At 32.7% G+C, this 21,954-nt stretch overlaps 1 protein-coding gene across 2 annotated transcripts in view; it reads left to right on the forward strand.

Moving 5' to 3' along the window:
- SLC25A36 (solute carrier family 25 member 36) overlaps positions 1-21,491 on the forward strand; it is a 38,221-nt gene extending 16,730 nt beyond the window's left edge. For both annotated transcript variants that reach the window (XM_516786.7, XM_063807229.1), the window contains exons 3-7: positions 1,002-1,079; positions 4,656-4,756; positions 12,499-12,565; positions 15,299-15,588; positions 17,818-21,491. In XM_516786.7, the coding sequence (XP_516786.2) occupies positions 1,002-1,079; positions 4,656-4,756; positions 12,499-12,565; positions 15,299-15,588; positions 17,818-18,011 (730 nt within the window). In that variant the 3' untranslated portion in view covers positions 18,012-21,491. The remainder of the gene's footprint in view (positions 1-1,001; positions 1,080-4,655; positions 4,757-12,498; positions 12,566-15,298; positions 15,589-17,817) is intronic.
- The last annotated feature ends 463 nt before the right edge of the window (positions 21,492-21,954 follow it).

Raw genomic sequence — 21,954 nt, forward strand, 5'->3', positions numbered from 1 at the left:
ATTCTTTTTACCAAAACAGAACAGCAAATTTCCCAATGTCAGGGGCTTCGCCCTCTTTTTTCTATCTACTTACTTTTTCTAGTTATAAACAGCTAATTATACAGTTAAATACTCAGTATAGCAATGGTTAACTGAGTGGCAGGAGAAATAACAGGCCAACCATTCTGGTACCTTAAAGGACATTAGGGTGATAGATTCTGCTACAGCATTTCAATGGAATGGGGATGAGATAATACTGTAGTAGTAAGAAGTATTGTCCAATGTTGAGTAAAAGACCTGAAAACTAGGAAGGAACTACATTTCTAATTGGCGGGTAGTTATTAAGCTTTCAATTTGCTGGTAAAGATAGTAAAATTAAGGAAATCGAAGATAAGAGTAGCATGATCATATGAAAATAATGTAGAACTCTTTATCATTGTGTCTTAATCTTTCAGGAAAGAATCTGAACAGATATTTTAATCATTACTAGTAAATCTATTATCAGTCTTCAACAATTTATGCTATGTCATGAAAAAACAATGTTTTGTGTGTGTGTGTGTGTGTTTTCTTTTTCTTTTTTTTTTTTTTTTTTGGAGACGGAGTTTCGCTCTGTCTCCAGGCTGGAGTGCAGTGGCGCAATCTTGGCTCACTGCAACCTCCGCCTTCCAAGTTCAAGCGATTCTCCTACCTCAGCCTCCTGAGTAGCTGTGATTACAGGCATGTACCACCATGCCCAGCTAATTTCTGTATTTTTATTAGCAATGAGGTTTTACCATGTTGGCCAGGCTGGTCTTGAACTTCTGACCTCAAGGAATCTGCCTGCCTCAGTGTCCAAAGTGCTGAAATTACAGGCATGAGCCACCATGCCTGGCCACAAATTTTTAATAAGTAAGGAAAACTCACCAGAGAAGCACAACATAATACAAATGTACTGGATTTAGACTCTTAACTTTATATACAAAGTAAATAAAGTACCAGACTTTGAAAGATATTTCTGATAGAATTTTTTTTCTCTCTTTCAGGGTGATCTTGGAAAAAGAAGGGCCTCGTTCCTTGTTTAGAGGATTAGGCCCCAATTTAGTGGGGGTAGCCCCTTCCAGGTAAAAAAAAAAATTGTTTAAAGCAAATTATGGCAATCTCTTTTGTTTCAGCACACCTGGATTTAATCATATATAGATACAGTTAAATTTATAAATGTGGTATTCAATGTTTATGGGAAGTTAAAATACTTAATTTTCTTTTTAAGAATTTCAGATTCTAGCCAGAACAAATTTATATAATAAAGTAATGTTTGGTGGTAGGAAATGATACTGGATATTTTGAAGACTTAACAGTATTTCAGTGCTGTTAGAAATTAACAGTAATAATATGAATACAAAGGCTATGTTTCATAATATGAGGGAGAAGTTATAGTATTTGCATTAAATTATTGATAGTCTTATACTGGGGGAAAATAATAAAGTATCGCATATTATACCTAGAAATTTAAGGAACACTGTATTTATAGATAAGAGTTTTAAATGTTAAAATTCTATAAATGGACCTGAGATTTTTTTGGGGGAGATGTTGTAATCAAAGTTGAAAATAATGAATATATTATATATATTTATATTGCATAGACTAGGTGATATAAAATTAGTAATATTTGCAGGATAAATGGAAATACTCTCGTAACTAGTGGCAGTGTATTGAGTCTTCTGGGGAGATGCTTATCCTCTCATCTGACCATAGGAGTTAGAAGAATTTGGGGGTGCAGAATTGAAAATCTACACAGGGCTAAGGCTGCAAAATACTCCTGATATTTTGAGATAAGTGTTTGGTAGATTTGTGAGTTTAACTAAACCAGCTCTTGCATCTTGAAAAATTTTCACTCTAAGAAAGGTAAGCATTCTTTTAAACAAAATATTTTCCTTGGGCCAAAAGGCATTTAGGATATCTCGACTTTTTCTGCTTTTCATAGCTATCCTGCTGTGCGCTCCACCTGAAGTTAGTGTTCCTTTCTCACTTTCCACATAGAAATTAAACTTCAAAGAAACAAGATAGAAAATAGAACCAAAGGACTAGGAAGGATGTCAGGGCTTAGAACAGGGTTGAAGAAAGGGACAAAAAGTCTAAAAACCTGAGAATTTGTGTATTGTTGAAGGGCAGTAAGTGATGTACATGGCCTTTACCGTAATAAAAAGGAAGCTATTCAAGGAAGATGCTGAAGAGGTGTCAAGGTGATAAGGATAAAGAACTATGGTATGACAAACAGGTATCAGTAACCATCTAAAAGGATGGGCATGGCACCATGTGTAGGTGCAAAGGACCACATAGTAAGATCATTGTGAAGCAGTTTTTATACAAAGTCAAAAGACAGAGAACAAGCAAAGGAACTAATAACTAAAGGAACAACCAAAGGAACTAGCAGTTAGAAAGGGGAAGATCTGGAACTCTTTAAAACTAAGTCATTGTTTGGCTTATGGGACAAACCAAACAGATAGAATGGTTGCAGTCCCTATTAAGCCAAAAGGACATGAAAACATAACTTCTTCATTTTTCTCTGACACCATTGCATCTTAGATTGTTAACCTCTTCCATGATAGAACACTGTACAAAGTTCATATTTAGAGTGAAAATGCTTTCTGTATCCAAACCATGTACCAGATCCATGTCTTGTTATTTATTAGGTTTCAACTTTTTATGGGTTCTTTTCTCTCTTTAAGAAAATATCCAAAATTGCATCCTAATTATAAAACAAGTTAAAAGAAAAAAAACACCATTAATAGTTCATGTATATTCTTCCAGTAATTTTTCTCGGTTATCATATACATAAAAACATGTATACTTTATTGTGCTTTACATAAACTGAATAATACTAAATGTTTAACCTAATCTAACTGAAGTTTTTCCATGATAATATGTGGGGTGATTTTTTTTAAATTGTATAGCATTCTAGCACTAATAAACATTTCCTTATTATACATTTAGATTATTTTTAGATTTTCATTGTATGAACAATGGTTCAGTAAACATACCTCAACCTTTATCTTTGAATACTTTAGGAAGTATATTTTTTTAGGATGGTTACCTAAAATTAGAATTTCTGGATAAAAGGACATATGCATATTTAAGACTAGGTGAATATTGACCGGGCGGGGTGGCTCACACCTGTAATCCCAGCACTTTGGGAGGCCAAGGCGGGTGGATCACAAGGTCAGGAGATCGAGACCATCCTGGCTAACACAGTGAAACCCCATCTCTACTAAAAATACAAAAAAATTAGCCGGGTGTGGTGGTGGGCGCTTGTAGTCCCAGCTACTCGGGAGGCTGAGGCAGGAGAATGGCGTGAACCCGGGAGGCGGAGCTTGCAGTGAGCCAATATAGGGCCACTGCACCCCGGCCTGGGCGAAAGAGTGAGACTCCGTCTCAAAAAAAAAAAAAAAAAAAAGGCATACTGGATTTTTATCCCTTATCCATAGCCTTACCAATGCTGGCTACTGTCCATCTTTTTTAAATACTTACCAAATGGACTAAGAGGGATTTTTCACTGTTTTAATATGATTTATTAAATTTATTTTGGTGCAGTCATGCTTTCTTGTAATTTGTCATTTGTATATCTCTCCTGTGAATTGCCTATATATATTTCATGGCCATTTTCTCATTAGGATTTCTTTTTTTCTTACCAATTTCTAGAAATGCGTTGTTTATTCCTCTTCCCAACTTGGCATCAAGTGTATCTTATGGTTTTCTTTCTCATAAATTAGAATGTTTCATTTTCAGTTATATTAATTTTCCTTTTTTCTTAAGTACATTAAAAAAGGTACAACAGTGAAATTCTCATTTGTATTTGTCACTCTGTTTCTTATTGGATGAGTAATCAGGATTTTTGGGGAAATAACTGGATATTTCATACAGCAAGCAAATAATTCAAAGCATGGGAAGTTAACATAGAGGTGGTAGTGGGGATAAAATCGTAGTCAGTAAGTTAACAATGAGGGAAATAATTAAATTTCACTCAGTGTTTACAAACATTGGAAAACATATTCTGACCTGATGGGTCTGATTTCTTTTGTTGGAATTGTTTTGTCTGTTTAAGGATAATGTGAATTACTCTGTGTGTAGTATAATTAGAATATACCACAGTATCTTAAAATTGTTTAGCATATACTTTAATCAGTTGGATCTGCTTCCCCCTCTTCTCCCCATGAAAAAAATTATATGTTAAGTGCTCATACCATATCTACTTATCTTCAATAACTATATTTAGCCTTAGCATTACACCAGCCTTACAGCCTTATTCATTCATTTAGTTTCTAAACATCAAAATCTTAAATACTTTTTGTTTAAATTAGTTGTTATTTTGTTTTTATTTTCTTTTTTTTAATTTCATTTTTTCTTTTTATCTTCTTGGATACCAAGTTTTAGTGAGTTAAGTGGCTGTCAGAGTATTGGAAGGGGATCTGTTTGAGGATGAATGGTAGGAACTTTACATTTGATATTGTCTTATTTTAATGAGTCAATACAGAAAGTACTTCAGAGTATTTATGAAAAGTGTAAATCTAATGTTACATGAGAATGTGGCTAGGACTTTATGGTTTTTAAATTTCTCCCTTCTAAAATTATGAAGATCAATTTATATGTAAATCTTATGCATTAAGAACATGCTTATTGATAAATCTAAATCTCTATTTTAGAGCAATATACTTTGCTGCTTATTCAAACTGCAAGGAAAAGTTGAATGATGTATTTGATCCTGATTCTACCCAAGTACATATGATTTCAGCTGCAATGGCAGGTATGAATGTATAATATTAAAAAACAAAAAACTTTCTGAAACCTAGAGGCTTAATATTGAATTATAAGTTTGTAGTGAAAAGTTGATGATTAATGTGCTTTTCATTGATTAGATGATTTTTATATTTATCGATATAAACCAAATTAGGTATATGTAAAATCTGTCATCAGTTGACATTTTTGTAGTCAGGAGTTTACATGCTAGGGTACAAGTAATATATTTATATTGCCTTGTGTAGTCCACTGAATGTTTAGTGATCATTGTTAACAGTTTTAAGAATCCAACCATAATTACACTATAAATAAGTTATGGAGCTGTAATTTACTCTTCTCTCCTCAATTTCTGTTAGTGCCTTTTCCCTTTTTGCTGCATGTTTTGGCTTCTGTCTGAAATGTGTCGGCAATTCTTGGTAAAGTATTCATTTTGTCCTGTGCTCAAATGCTGAAATTTTTCTGGGTGATGTATTATTATTGATAATTCAGTTACTATGTGTATTTTTTTAAATTGTTTATTATTCTACATAATTCACACTAGATAGCACCTGAAATTTAGACACTGGCTATGTGTACATGCTTACTATAGAAATGTTTCCAGGAACTCTCTGTTTCTGTCATCACTGATAAGTATATATGATTCTGAATTAAAATAACTAGTTATAGGTCTTTACCCTGCCATAAAGATAAACAGTTGGTTTGACCAATCTGGTTCTGGAATCATTTGCTGCTATGCATGTTAGACAAAGCCACGAACTTTGGTTTTGAAATTGGTTTGGAATTGCAAATTCTCCCTAATATCTGAGATTTATTGCATATTTACTCATATGTCACATTTTCAAATTATGCTGTAACTTTATAAACTGTAGCTGCTTTCATCAGCTATTGATCAATAAATTGAATGTCAATTATGTGCTTAATAATGAGTGCCTTAAACTGTTAAACACTTTTGGTTTAGAAATAAATTGAATCAATTTGACCTATATACTTCATGAAGTAAGTAAGTTTGAAATACAAATTTCTGAAAGGTCAGTAGCCCTTATCGTATTACAAATTGTTTTTAAGGCTTTTTGTATTTATTAATTGTCGATTGATTCACTGAAGCTTTAAAACTGGAAGGGACAATCTAAAGGTCAAAAGAGTGAAATACAATCATTTACCAATAAGGAAACCTTGGGCAAATTATGTAATTTATGTGAACCTCTCTTAGCTTACCCATGGAATGAGTCAAGTGGTCTACATAGATTTGGATTTTGAGAATTAGTTCTTTCATTTAGTGTCATAGAGATTATCTTGTTACAACTAGAATTATTTTTAATGTAATTTTTACAGATGTTGAATATTAATAGATAGGATTTTTCCCCTACGAATTTGGATGTAAGGTAAAGGTTGGTGGCCAGTGACAAACCTTATAACCACTTTATCAGGTTCTTTAAAAATATATTTCTGAATTACCAGTGATTATGTTTTTGGCTTATAACCTCAGATAATTATAAAGAAATGTTAATCTTATTTGAAAGAATTGGAATCTAGAAAGTTAGATGAGCAGTCATTTTATATTGATATTTGTTATATCAGTATAGTAAATGCAGAGGTTCAGAATATCTTTATTTCCACTGGAACATCTTATTTCATTAGAGTATCTCATCAGAATTTATTACTGTATTTGTATCACATTGCAAAGAATTTCAGTAGAATTGTCAGTTTGCACTTTTTTCTCAAATGTGTACAAATGTTAACATATAGTTCATTTTTATCTGTACATTGATGCCATTTCCCAACTTGAATTCCTCAAGTTTTGGTAAACTTATAATCTCATGCTTGTTCAGAGGTTATTGCACTGTACACTTACTGTGTAGAAAATACTGTTTGAATTTGTTTGCAGTTACATTGTTCTGAGAACTGTGCTTTCAGAGCTTCTGTGCACTATTCATGAGCATTAACACTTAGCTTTGCAGTTTTATACATAACTATATGGTTAGTAAAACTGAATGGTCCAATGCAGACTCATTAAAGTAGGCTTTTGCCCCCTTTGTTCTTGAAATAATCTAGACCAGATTACTCGGAGTTTTTTTGGGGATTATTTTTATAGGTCTAAATATGAATGATTTGGGGGTATGAAGTACTTAAAGATAGTTCTGTGAAAAATCATTTTCAGCTGTCTATTCAAGGGAAAAAATGCTAACCTTGTCACTTTACTACACAAAACCACACTAAAATAAACCATTAATGATACTGCCTGCAAGATTTTAACACACCAGATGGCACACACATTAAGGATTTATAAGGCACTGTACGTAATTTTTATTCCAAGTGACCTCTCAATTCATTTTCATTTTGCATTTTATCCATATGAACTCATGTTTAATTTAGATACTAAAAATTTATTTTATTAAAAGGACAGTTTATTTAAAGTGGGTCTTTTTATTTGTTGTAGTGCATACTATAAGAATTTTTAAGCCTCTAAAGTTGAGCTATAAATTTTCATGCATTAAAAATTTGTTTCAGTTGTGAGGATATTTAATCAGATTAAATAATGTTGACTCTTAATATTTTGCCTGCCTTTTTTTTCTCCTACACATGACCTTTGACAGACTAAGTATATCTCAGCTATTGAGGGTATCTGTTTTGTTGCCTGTATATTTTGTTTAAATTAACTTGTATATTCCTCTGTATACACCTAGGCACAGATGTATGCAAAAAAATTTATTAAATTACTTCTTTCTTTATAGTAATTCCCAATTTTTAAAAGATTTTATCTGGCATGTATGTACTTTTATATAGAACATTATAAATGTAAAGGAAATGAATTCTGATTTTAATTGGATTATGTATTCATACAGTTACTTCTCAATTTTTAAAATACTTATAATGTAATCATTGAATGTTTCCTACATACGTAGTGGGTTTTATTTGCTTACAGCATACACTGTTATTTTTCAATTTATGTTTTTCTATTAGACTTAAACTTCATTATAATAAAGGCTTTTACTCATTAAATACAGGTATTGTCTTGCATTTATGAAATATTTTTTAAAAATATTTTATTTGTCCATGGCAGTTAATTCAGCCAGATGGATGGTTGGACAGATGTTTTGTGTGTTTGTGTGTAAACATTCTTCCTGTTTTTTGTTTTGTAGAACACAAGAAATTAAATACAAAATAATGCAAAATATTTCATAAGTATGGATGTGCAATATTACTGGCCATAGTGCAAAAGGTGAAAGGTACTATTGTAGCAACGTATTCTTTATTTTATTAAAAATTTATATAAATAGCTCCAAAATGAAGTTACTTGAATATTCTGTTGGTTTTTTTTTTTTTTAAGATTTATTAAGTAGGCTGATTGTTAAAGGATAGAAATTGTGTTTTCACCTCCTTAATTATAATAGATAATAGTGGTAGGAAAATGGGAGATGATGATCCCCTCTAAATATTCCCTTTTGACAAGGTTAGCATTTTTTCTTTAAGGCAGAATTGATCTTCTTTTAGGTAAGTATTTAGATTCTGAAACTGCTGCAGATGGCAGGATTTTCAGTACTCGGTACATTTTTTTAAATGGCCCATTTTGATATTCCTTTCTTTTTTTTAACTTAAAATTTTCAAAAAAGTTAGATCTCACAGTAAATATTTCTCAAATCCTTCCAATAGGATTCAATTTGTACACATGTTTCTGATGAGGTCACTGCTTGTTGTTATGATACAGAAAAGCCTGTGTCTATTTTAGGCATTTACTGTACATTTCTCCCGAGAAAAGAGTGAGATCGTGTCATCTCATGCTCCCCATCCGCAGGTCACTTCCTGTAGAAATATGGACTAACTTAAACCTCGTGAGTACTGATCTGAGCATCTCTTGCAGCCTGTAGTATAAGAAACCCACCCTGGGATTTTATGATAGCTGTGGAATTAGAAGGCGGGAAATTAACTTTTATTTCCTGAATTTGTGTGTGCATTGCGTATTTTATAAAGGCTAAGTCTGATTCCTTTATAATATTCCTTCTAGAAGGAAGAATGAGGTATTTTTCAGTCATCATGTAATAAAAGCCTGGGGTCTTCAGCTTGGCCATAACAGCCTTGACCTCCAAAGAATGTAATAACAATATATATATAGCTGTAAATGGTATTATACTATCTTAAAAGTTTTAGATAAAATCATAGTTCTCTTTGCTTAGCATAACATATTTAAAAGCCTAATACAATGCTTTCCATTCTTTTTTGTCTGTTGATACTTGGCTTTCTTAGAACTCTTTTGCAAAAAAAAACCAAAAATTAATTACTTTGCAAATAAATGCAGGATAAGAATATATGGGATCTTAGCTGTTTTAGTTTTAATTACTTTTAAAAGTGGTGTTAATACATTTAGGAGGTTAGGTGGGCTTTGTTCTTACAGAAGTTAGTTGAAATAAAAAGTACTGAAAATGCAACACTACAGGTATCACTCACTTAATGAAATCAACATTTTCAGCAAGTTTAAGCAGAATTTTTCTGTTAATCTGGTTTTTAATTGCTCGACACTATCAAATGGAATCTTACTTAGATAAAGGAAAACTTTTAAAGTAGCATTTAAAAAAAATTTTTAAGCTTTCTAACATACTAAGCATCCTACTAACAGTATGGCCAATATATTGATACTTTGCTTTAACTGACTGTGGAGCAATATTAGTTCTTCTTAACTTACAAATGGATCCCTCATGTCATCTTAAGTTCATTTTCATGTTTCACTAGGTGCTCAGAATCTTAATATAAATTGGCAAATTATGAAAATGTCACAAAATTAAAATGCAAAATAAAAAGTAATAGGCAATTTCTAAATTTCAGGGGCACCATTCCCAGTATCTTTGTGTGTGTTTGTCATATAAGTAGTGGGAAGATATGTTTAGCTTGGGCTAACCTCAAATTGCCTTACCATATATAATGCTAAGTTACGATAAATTTTTGTTTTTTTCCATTGGCTTCATTTCTTAGATTATTAGATTATATTTATTAGATGTAATTAGCCTAGTAATGTCTATTTAGTTTGTTAAAGTGTCTTTGGTTAGGAGAAAGTAATAGCATAAAACTCAAGGACCTGAGTTTTTAGCGCTAAAGGGCTAATAGCTAAAACTGTGGATTGTGTCTAGATTCTTTACCTAACCCAATGGTTTGCTGGCATTTAGGTTAGTGTCTTTATAAAGAGCTAGCTCTCATTGGGAGAGTTGAGCCGGAGCAACCATAGTAAACATAGCTTACTGATAATAGCAATTACGTAGGGATAAGATAACATTCTCTCACTTACCTAAATTTTAATGTGTCCTGTTACATAGGTTAATTTGTGCTTGGAAATGAATTTTAGTTAAGTGAGAAATACCTGTTGTTTGCTTTCTGACATTATAGTAATATGTAAAGAGAATAATTTAAAATTATAATGTATGGGTCTTTAAAAAGTTTTGTTCCTAACAACATTTATAAAAATTTATTGTACTATTGTAAAGTTTTTTATATATAGATTTTTTTCCAGCCTCAAATTCTTTTGTGACTTGGAAGACTATTATGGACAGAAGCTTGGGTACTTAAAAGTTTATGTTTTTAGAAGTAGAACTTTTATTTAAAAAAAAAACTTAGGTGCTCATCTTCTTTTCAAATAAGTATAATAAGATGAATGAGCATTTTTACCTAGATTGGCTGTTTTTTAAAAAGTTTGATGTAAAGATTCCCAGTTTTAAGCTTTTAAAATTCAATAAAAAGCAAATAGTTTTTCTTAAGATTTCTATAAAATGATTAATAGAAATCATTGTAGTGATGCAGAATATTTTGTTGGTTTATGCTGCTTAGCAGCTTTTTACTAATAAACCCTTAATTTTGCTGTACAGACATTTAGCTATTACAAATATTTAAGTTTACAAAACAAGAATCATTAAATTGGAGTTTGACCAGAATATTGATGTCTGATTGCTTTAAAATATAATTTGAATATCCTAGCCTTTTCATGTAGAAAAATGAGGTTCAAAAGAAGAGAAAAATAATACTCTATAACTTTATTCTCAGTTAAGCTAGAACCATGCAAGAAAATATTTAAACTGGTCTGATAGTTTCATGTTTTTCTTTTCTTTTCTTTTACCAAGAATATATGCATGAAAAGAACCTTTTATTTAAAAAGATGTTCCTGGCAGCCTGCTCAACACTTTAAATTTTATCAATTTAGTACCTGCTGATGCGTCTAAAACTGTTGGTCCCATTCTAGTTTTATACTTACATATGTAGTATTAAAAGCACTTAAGAGAAATGTAGAATATATAATCTTTATAAAAGTATTAAAGGAATTATTTAAATTGAATTTGTATCCCATTTATCTTGCTTGCTAAATAGATTTAATTGGAGCATTCATTTGTGTAACATCTGGCTATTTCTACAATGTTAAAACAGTGGGTTAAGGAAGTAAAATTTGAGTTAGTCAGTTACTGACATAGAAAAGAACCCTGTGAGACCAAATTCAGCTTTGTAAACAATTTAGTGTAATTATTTTGCATATGTAGATACACCTTTGAAAGCCAAGAAAGGTTTATGATTGGATCTGTACTATATTAATTTAAAAACAAATTATTCTTAAGTATATTGTAGCATTTCTGTTCCTGTAAGTACTTTACTCATCTTAAATGTACTGATCATTAGCCACCTTTATAAAAATAATGTGCCTGACCCACTAGTATTTGATAGAAATATTAAAACAGTTAAGATCCTTAAACATTTCTGCATATAAGTTTTTGTTGAGTAAATGTAACTTAACGTAAGTAGTTCTATGAAGTCTGTGTAAATTAAAACCCTGTTTTGTATAGATGAAGCAATCTTTACAAGTTTCTGTCATCAAGACTGTATTTTGTGTGCTATTTTTCCATAGCTAGGAAGGTGGCAAGTAAAACATATGCACTATCCTAGAAACATACTGTTCCAGGTAGATCTTAATTTACTACCTGGAATGAGCCATCTTAGGTGACCACCATTCTGCACCAATACCTAGTACGTAATACTTTAGTTTTAAAGTAAACTAGAGCTGTCTTCTACCCTGAGTTTATTCCATGTCTATAAAAGAGGGAACTTCCAATTTGTAACTTTTTGAACTTTTGAGTTTTTCTATGTGTTTAAGTAAATGACGATAGGCCTATCCTATTAACCCTAACAAAAACCTTACTGTGATACGGTTATTTTAACAGTATTAGTAAGTATATATGTAGAAAGTATTCATGGGACCAAACAACAGTCTTTTCCACTATATAATCAACTAAAGATCAAACTATTGGTAAAATTTGACATTTGTGTAGAATTCATTTTGAATGTAGTGATTTGGGATGCTAATCAAACCCCAGGTAACTGTTTTTTTAGCTGGTTTTAAGGATCCCAAGTGCATGCTTTTTAGCCGTAGAATACACAAAATGTCTATGTGTTTGTAGAGATGGATTTCTGAATTCAGCTTAGACAGTAGAGAGCACCCTAAAGGATATTCTAAGTAGGTTGGGAAAGCAATTTATATTCATTTTGCTTTTAAAAGAATCTGTTAGTTAAGGACAGAATTTGAGAATTCATATATATTGGAAGTGAAGACAAATGTTTGTCGTTGTATGGATTTGTAAAATGAAAAGTGTAATATATACATAAATTAGTAGTTTATTTATATATTTTTTCTTGAATGTAGATTTATCTAATTTTTAAAACCTTAAAAAGTTAATAGTGAATTCTTCATTTTTACCAGAGTTCATTTTAAACATGTTTGTTTAGGTTTTACTGCAATCACAGCAACCAACCCCATTTGGCTTATAAAGACTCGGTTACAGCTTGATGCAAGGTATGTTAATTCCTTAAAAGAAAATTGGTTAAAGTGGATTTAACTGATTTTTTTTCTACAAAGTTTTTCTTTCCTTTGCTGCTGAATTTGTTTGTTGTTGTTGTTGTAGTTTAATTTTGAAACTTGGGTCTGCCATCAGAAAAAAGATAATGTAAGAGTTGACAATATGAGCTTTTCCAGGTGAAAAAAGTATATTATTAATATGTGTTGTTTTGTTTTGTTTTGTTTTAAAAAGAGTGGCTAGAAAGATTCCGTAGAGAAACAGAAAGGAAAGAAAGAGATAGATTAACCCAGCCCAAAAGGTAATACTTTCCCTACATGGGTACTTATAATTGGCCTCGCAGAAGCTAAATAAGCCACAAGGTCAGCTAGTCTAGACCGAATCTTTGAGGATCGTTGCTCAAATTTAGTGACCTTGTGAATAGAGAACCCTAGGCTGACAGACAGTTCTCATATATCGTCTGTTACCACTGACCACTTTATAATAGCAAGATTCATTCATTCAACAAATCTATATTAGCAGATACTGCTGTGTCTTAGAGATGCACCAGGAAACAGTGGGGACTTATTTTAAATGGAATAATCAAGGAAAGGTTTTTTGAACCCATTTTAAGCAGAGGAACCAATCGGTGCAAACCTCAGAGGTTCTAAAGTGTAGGGCCTTTGGTGTTCTGGGAACTGAGAGTAGGCCAAAAGCAGTGCTGCATAGGGTCTTGCCATCTCAACTCTCCTACTGGCTTTAGAATAGAGACTCTTAAGTAGCGAGATGGTCCTATCTTATATGTTACAATAATAATGTTAATGGTTTTAAACTATTTTAGACTTTCAGTCTGGAGTAGGTTCTGTGTATAACATGTTTCTACTGTTTTTATATTTTGGTGTTTGGGAAATAGTGTTATGTCCTATAGGCTTTAAGTAAAACTGATCTAATAAATCATTAACAATTATGCCTGCTTAAATATCTGTTTTCCATCTTCTGTCATGTTGAACTATATACTATTTGGAAACTTGAAAAGAAATATCTAATTGTTTCATCTGAAATAGATCTTTTAATGAAATCTTAAGTGTTGTAGCAAAACTCCAAGTTTATTTCTTAAAGCCACATATCTGAAAAGTAGTGGTAGCTAAGACTTATTCCAAAGATTAGAAAGTACAAGATGCTAGTCCACATTATTCTATTGTAAACTACCAGAGTTAGGTTTCACTATGTTTAGCGTTGCTCTATGAGGAATCCAGGAAAAGCATGACTTAAAACTCTTTAATATTATTTTTTTCCACTTATAATTGTAACACAAGCTGGCACAATTCTTAGGCTTGTGGGGTTGGGGAATTGGATAGGGGTGGGGTAATAATGAAAGGTTGACTTGAGGATTCTGGTTTATAAGGCTGAGGGCTGGGTGCAGTGGATTATGCCTATAATCCCAGCGCTTTGAGAGGCCAGGGCAGGAAGATTGCTTGAGGCCAGGAGTTTAAGAACAGCCTAGGCAACATTGCAAGACTTAATCTCTATAAAAAATGCATGCCTATAATCCTAGCTACCTGGGAGGCTGAGGTGGGAGGATTGCTTGAGCCCAGGAGTTTGAGGCTGCGGTGAGCCATGATTGCACCATGGAGACTCCATCTGTTAAAAAAGAAAAAAAAAGAAAAAAAATTAATAAAAAAATTAAAATAGGGCTGATATGTCACCTTTCAGGATTTGTATCTCTTCTAACTTTCTTGTGAGGAAGGATCTTTAATGAAACTAGTTACAGTTGGTTTGTGGATCATTTATCTAATAGGTATTCAATATCTAAAGACAATCCATTCATAAAACTGGTGGAATCTGTAGGTAATTAAGTGGGTGTTGTAGTTGTGATTTTATTTTATGTCAGAAACAAGTTAGGTATAATTTATAAATAGGTGAATTTTCTGTTTTTTTAGTAGGTAGCATTTAAACCTATCTCTAATAGATAAGGACCTGTTGGGGGAATCAGTGTAAGGTAACAAATATTGTTAAAACTCAAAATTACATGTGTAGGAGATGTTGTATTCTATAAGAGTAGGTGCTGCCCCCTTAAGTAGAACTAAGGAAATTGTATTAGGAAGAGTACTGAATAAATACTTTATAACACTACAGGTTCTCATTTACTAGTCACCAGGGAGACTGATATGACCATTGCCTTTAAATGATCATAGGGAATTTGACTTACATTCACCCTATCACTTCTTGGGAGAATATGAGTGGGATTGAAAGAGAATCCCTCAGGTGCACAGAATTTTAGTTAATCATACTGCCTGCTTTATGATATTCTATCATCATTAGTGTCTCAGTCATTCTATTTGTGTTACTAAATGCAAAGGAAATTCAGCTTACTTAGAACTGGAATTAATACAGTGTGAGGATTTTTGTTTACTTTGTTTTGTTTTTGTCTTGAGCTGCAGTCAGGGTGTATAGTTCCTAAAGGATTTTGTTGCTTATCCCTGCCATGTGAACCCCAATGAGGACATGAGACCGAAGATTCAATATAGTGCATTTTGCATTCAGTAAAATAAACTATTTACATATCACCCATTTAATATGACAAATTTGGGACAAAAGAATAGGAAATCTAAAATATGAATATTGTTTTAAAATTCTAATTCTTCATGAGTTAAAGAAGGCCATTCTTTATTATTAGAGTGACATATTTTATTATATTTTACTTACTTTATTTTAAAAAACCTATCAGTAAGATGTTTCTTTTTGCTTTTCAGGAACCGTGGGGAAAGGCGAATGGGTGCTTTTGAATGTGTTCGTAAAGTGTATCAGACAGATGGACTAAAAGGATTTTATAGGGGCATGTCTGCTTCATATGCTGGTATATCAGAGACTGTTATCCATTTTGTTATTTATGAAAGTATAAAACAAAAACTACTGGAATATAAGACTGCTTCTACAATGGAAAATGATGAAGAGTCTGTGAAAGAAGCATCAGATTTTGTGGGAATGATGCTAGCTGCTGCCACCTCAAAAACTTGTGCCACAACTATAGCATATCCACATGGTAAGAAGAGTTATCTATTAAATCAGAAGTATTTTCCCACCCCAGCCAACAGCTCACTTATTAAAGCATTTATAATTTTACTGCATTCTGGTATAACAAAATACAATTCTTGGGAGTTCATAATGAGATTAAATCTGGTTAAGTAATGTAGGCTCTATTAATAGGTCAGTATTATGCTATCAAATAGCATGGTGGTGATTGAGCATGAGCTCTGAAGTCAGTCAAATTCCAGCCTTACTTCAGCTTGATGACTTTTGGGCAAGTTTCTAAGTTTTGAAAAAAGTATGTATGTTGGTGCTATACTAGATAGTTTACATACATTACTAATCTACATAAAAATTCTCTAAAGTACTTATTTTCCCTGTTATGCTAGAACATAACCAGAATTGTTCTCCTTTTCAAATTGAATACTGAAAAGAAATGTAAACATGAAATAACTTGCCCAAGGTCACATACCTACTTAATGGTGAAGCCCAAATTTGAATTAAAGTCTGTAATCCCAAAGACCAAGCTATTTTACATTATTTCATGTTGGCAAATAAGTATGTGTTAATAATTCCTTTTATTTCTGTATTTAAATTTTATAATAGCCTATTTCATTAATAGCTAGATAAATCACTTAAGAATTTATCTGCTACATGCTGAGGTTTTTTGGTAGCTTTTTTGGTTGTTTTAAGTGTTGCTTTTGATTTTTGCATGTTTAAGATTTGTTTTTTAATGTAAGCGCTTCATTTTTGTTCACTTACACTGATTAATATTTACCGTCTCCATTGTATATTATATCAGGAAAAAGAGACAGGCCTAGAAAATGCGTATTTGCTCTAATAGTAATTTATGAAACCAACTCTTTAACCAGGTTGGACTATGAACTTATCTCAGTTTCCTGAAGGAAGTTCCTGACTTTTCTAAAAGAAGTCAAAATAGGACAGTATCAGAAATATTGTTTAGATACTGACCTATGGGGTAGGTTAGGATGGTGGCCTGCTAAGGTGTAAGGAATAGAGTTTTGGGGTTTAAACAGTCTTTTCCCTCGAAGTGAGATGATGTCATTACGGGAAGAGGTACAGTTGATAAACAAGATACGTTCTTTTTTTTTTTTTTGATAGGATCTCACTGTGTCACCCAGGCTTGAGTACAGTCACATGATCATAGCTCCCTGCAACCTTGAACTCCAAGGCTCAATTAATCCTCCTGCCCCAGCCTCCCAAGTAGCTGGGACTATGAGCTCAGGCCACTATGCCCAGCTAATTTTTTAATTTTTAGTAGAGACATAGTCTTGCTGGGTTCCCCAGGCTGGTCTCAAACTCTGGGCTCAAGCGATTCTCCCACCTCGGCCTCCCAGAATGCTAGTCAGGCATGAGCCACCACACCTGTCCAAACAAGACATTTTGGAGTTAAATGGCACGAATCTTTAAGACAGAACAGATTTCAAGTAAATAGTTACAATTGCTGTGGGTTGCTTTAGACTTTTTCCCTAGGCCCATCTGGAATACTGTGTTGAAAAAATTTGAGAAATAGTGGATGTAAAAAAAAAAGTAGTTACATAGGAAGCTGTGAGTTCTTGTCCCAGCTTCTACCCACAACTGGCCAAAATTTCTCAGTAGCTCCAATTTCTCGCCTTTTAAAATGAGGAAAAATTGGACTGACTAATCTTTAAGGTTCATTCAGCTCTTAAAAATTTATGATTTTTGCTTACCTGATTCCCAGACTGGGTTTTGTAGCCGGCAGCTAGTGTTTGGAACATTGGCAACTTCTTTGTCCACACGATGTTTCACATTCATATATGTGGACTGTTTTGAATAGATTAATAATGCTATTGTTTCTTTGTACTACTCACTTTAAACAAATCTTTTCTGCTTGTTTCTCACTGTATCCTTTTTATATTCATCCTGGATGCCACCTCTTTACTGCCTCTTCACCTTTTCCTCCTTCTCATTTCTATTCTTCCTTTTATCTGTTTATCTAGCATACAACTGATACTTCTCTTTTGTTATATTGTATCTTTTTACATTCAAAGACTATAAAGTCTATAATTAATGTACATGATTTTGGCCATATTAGAAGTTTGATGTTACTATAATGTGACTGGTTTCAATAAGCTACACATTAGAAGCCATCCTTTTTTATCCTGAGCTTACACTTACAGACTGATAAATGGGATGTGCTCAGTTATAATTAGAAGAGTATAAAGATATCAATAATGTTTAATTTTATTTCTTTCCTACACAGAAGTTGTAAGAACAAGACTACGTGAAGAGGGAACAAAATACAGATCTTTTTTTCAGACTCTATCTTTGGTTGTTCAAGAAGAAGGTTATGGGTCTCTTTACCGTGGTCTGACAACTCATCTAGTGAGACAGATTCCAAACACAGCCATTATGATGGCCACCTATGAATTGGTGGTTTACCTACTCAATGGATAGCAGCATGAGGACTGCTGTACTGCAAAAAAAGAAGACCAAAAGATTACAGTGGACCATGGAATATGGAAGCCAGCATGGCAGACAGAAGAAAAATAGTTTGGGAACATGTAACTATTCTAAGTGGAAGTTTTGTTGTAGGAATTATAGTAATCACACCACATTACTTGGCCTTTCAGTAATGTGAAAAAAAAAAAAACCTCAGAGCCTCCAAGGAAATGCCTTTAGAAGCACTCCTCTCTCAAAATTGCCATTTTCTCTACCATGTCCCCCAGACACAGTTGGGTTTTGTTGATTTATGGCAGTCTTCTAAACAAAGCCATCCTTAATTTTACATACTGTATTGTAACTATCCAAAGATAGTATTGGCAGTCATAAATTTATAACTTCTGGCCTTTGTTTAATTCCAGTAAAATAACAGCAATGACAATGAGATTGTCAGTATTATTTTCACATTTCCCTGAGAGGACCTGGCACAATATTTTAAATTTAATTATTTGGCAGTAGTCACTGTTTTTGACAACCAATGAAATAGCGTCTAAATATCTTGTATATTTTTTAGCATCAAAATGTTTTGGTTTCCACTGCTGACAGGTGCTTGATGTTTAGCCTAATGTGGATATTTAAATTGTTAACATACCAAACACACATGGTAATAGTTTGGGACAAAATAACTAGTAAAATGTTGATTTCTTGGCTATTTCACTGACTGCGGCATGTCCTCGTGTCTTCTCTGATTTTGTGGTACATGAATGAATGCATTTATCTTTTTAGTGACTTACTAGTTACAAACTTGAATTATCACCTCTTTGTCATACTTAAGTATCATTTACATAAAGTGTAAAAGATTTTTTCACTTTTGAATCTTTACCTACTTGCTTTCACATTAAGAATTTGAACTTTTGGGTTTTTTCCAGGTCTATATATAATAGATTACATTTATTTTGTAGAGAAAATAGTAATTTAAAGTTTTGCCATTTTAAGGTGACAATATTTGGGACAGTATAAATATTATAGACAAGGGCCCCCTTGCTGTCTGCTTTAGCAGGTAGTGACATTAATTGACTTCTAGTTTTGTGTAAATGAACAAACTGCTTTTGACAAGAAATTTATTCTGTCCTAGTTTCCTGCGTGGTAAATCATAGAAAGATTCAAGTTCATTTGGGTTAAATGTGCTAACAGGATGTAGCTTTTAAATTCTGCTATTGAGTCAGCTGTACCTTTTAATACTTTAAATGTGTTATTTGTATGGCTCTTATAAAGGTGTTTGCTGTAATTCTGTTAAAAGACTTCGCCTATGCCATACTGGTGTATAAAAACTGCCGCAATTGGACGCCAGTGTGGTACTCATTTCAGTATACCTGAACTGTACATTTTGTGCAATGGCTTTATCTAAAAGAATGACGCTTCGTGAAAGCACTTTGTGGCCTTTTTTTGGGGGGGAGGGTGAGAGAGTAGGAGAGAATACCATGTTAAGATTAAAAAAAAAACATTGGTCATGTATTAGGCAGAAACAGTGTTCATAACATTTTTCTGGGTTTTAAGTATGTTGTTTCGGATATCCTTAATATAAATGTTTTAGGTATTCTGTGTACCCTGTCGTACCCCCAACATTATAGAATATTGCAGCGTGTCATTGCAAGCTTTCTCTGCTGTCACCAGTGAAACATAGTGCCCTGTTAAATTCCCCCACTTTAACTTCCTTGTGATCAACAGTAACTGGATGTTTTTGAGGTGCTCAATTGGAATAAAAATATTCCAATCTATTTGGAGACCAAAGGCAAAATCAGTTTTCTTACCTTTGGAATTATTCGTACCTTTTATGGTAAATTTCAGCTTTGACATGTATTATGAGGAACATACCAAAAACCGGTTTGTAACAAATCTGTAGAGAAGGTCTGAATCTATCGTGTTTGCCTTTTCAGGTGCCATTTCTACTGCCTAATACAGTGCCATTTGCCTTGTGAAGACCCATAAACATTCATTGTGTTGAATGTAAGGTAGAGACTCTCCCTGGTCTTACTGATCTCAATACCCCACAAATGATTAAGAATGATATGAAAACCAGCAGCTAAGGAACATCTTATTATTTAGTTGTAGCATATTCATAACAAGTGTCCTTCAAGGATAAACATATATTCTCTATTTGTATTTAGCAAGTAAAACTTGTGTTGACCTTTAGTGCATTATATTTCAGCTTTTAACAGTATTATGTATGTACTGGAAAGAAAAGAAATCTTAGAGTCTTGAACATTGTTTATTTGTGCAACAACTAGAAAGGAGCAATGAAGTTTATTTCAGTTGTATTTTTCCCTAAGCACAATCTGCAATAGTTTATGTATGACAGAGATAATTCAAAAAGGAAAACTATATATAAAAGTTATATATAAAGTTTATCTCTGAAATATTTCTTTGAAGTTTTTAAAAAATTGACTCATGTTTAAAAACAAAAACACATATTCAGAGCATTGGACTTTTTTAACTTGTTTTCATCTGTTTATCATGACTTTTTTATTTCTGGTGTAGAGTCCACATTATTTAGATTGTTGTACTTTTAAATTTCAAAGTTCAAATCTGAAGAATTAGCAATTGTGATTTCAGGATACCATGCAGTGGTTTTAATCCCAAGAAAAAAACTATCACCAAAAGTTGGTTTGATTCTCATTATGTAACTTTGTAGAACCATCCTTTCTAGATGGGTCCCCCACAGTGAATTTGTAACTTTGAAGTCAGGATAGAATATCATTAGATTATCTGTGGGATAGCATTACTATGTTAGGACCAGCAGAGTTTGGGTTGGTAAAAATAATGTTTGCTCTATTACTGGGTTACAGACATTTCAGCATTTTTAGATTGGTTTTAAATCACTAAAAATATTTATTCGGATTTGAAGGATTTAAGTGTTAAAAATCAATCCATTTCTTGCCCTTCAAGAATTGTCCATGCCTGCCTTTTGTTGTTTACATGCTCTTCTGCCCAGACTGTTAGTAATCTAGGGACCCCCTTTGGAGCTGATAAGTACAGTTCAGCCTTTTCTCCTCAAATATCTAATGACTTTAACATTCCTAAGAATATAGGTATTTCTGAATGATTTAAATTTGAGGAATTTTAATACATAAAATACAATGTACAAACTTTCTGCCCACTCAGATCTCTTCTCCATCATGTACTTAGTATTTCCCATTAACCTACACACTGATTTTTATGCTACTCCTTGTAGAAACAAAATTCTGGTTTGACTCAGTTTTTGTGTTTATAAACTTTTGGAATGTGTACCCCGTTTATGTGAACAATTACAACCTATCAGACATAGCTAAATAGTGAACCTCAAAAGTGTTAATTTTTGACTATTCATGTGAGGTTTGGTATCTTGCATTTATGTACATGGCTGTAAATTATGTGCATTTACTCTGTATTTATGTTATCTAGCTGACTTTTACTTGAATTGTTCAAATTTTAAAAATTAAAATACGCTCATGAAAATATGGCTTTTTCTGTAATATATCAACATTTTATTGAGAATATAATCACACTTTTTTGGATTATCCTATGTGTGGAACAAAAATCCATTGCCATTTTCAGGTTAAGTTTTAGGCTCGCTTGATTCAGTCAGCAAAACCTTATCTTGAGCACTTCGTATCTGTTAGATCTAGTGATGTCTGAAGGAACCCAAAGGTCAAGTAATCCAACTTCCTCATAGTGTAGAAAGAAATCTTGCATATCTTCCACAGGTTTATTGACTTTTATCCAACACTTTTCATGTTTTAATTTCAGCCTTTGTGAAAGTTGATATTAAAAATACAGAGGTGAGAACTTGTTAGAATAACCAAATGAATCCACATGTTAGATCAAAATACAAATGACAAAGATAAAATGCTATGTAGTGCCAACCCTCTTTACATTTTGTCTATTTTATTTAAGTTTTTCTGAATTGTAGTTAACATCA

The sequence above is a fragment of the Pan troglodytes genome, chromosome 2 (genome assembly GCF_028858775.2).
Source record: "Pan troglodytes isolate AG18354 chromosome 2, NHGRI_mPanTro3-v2.0_pri, whole genome shotgun sequence".
Lineage (NCBI taxonomy): Eukaryota > Metazoa > Chordata > Mammalia > Primates > Hominidae > Pan > Pan troglodytes.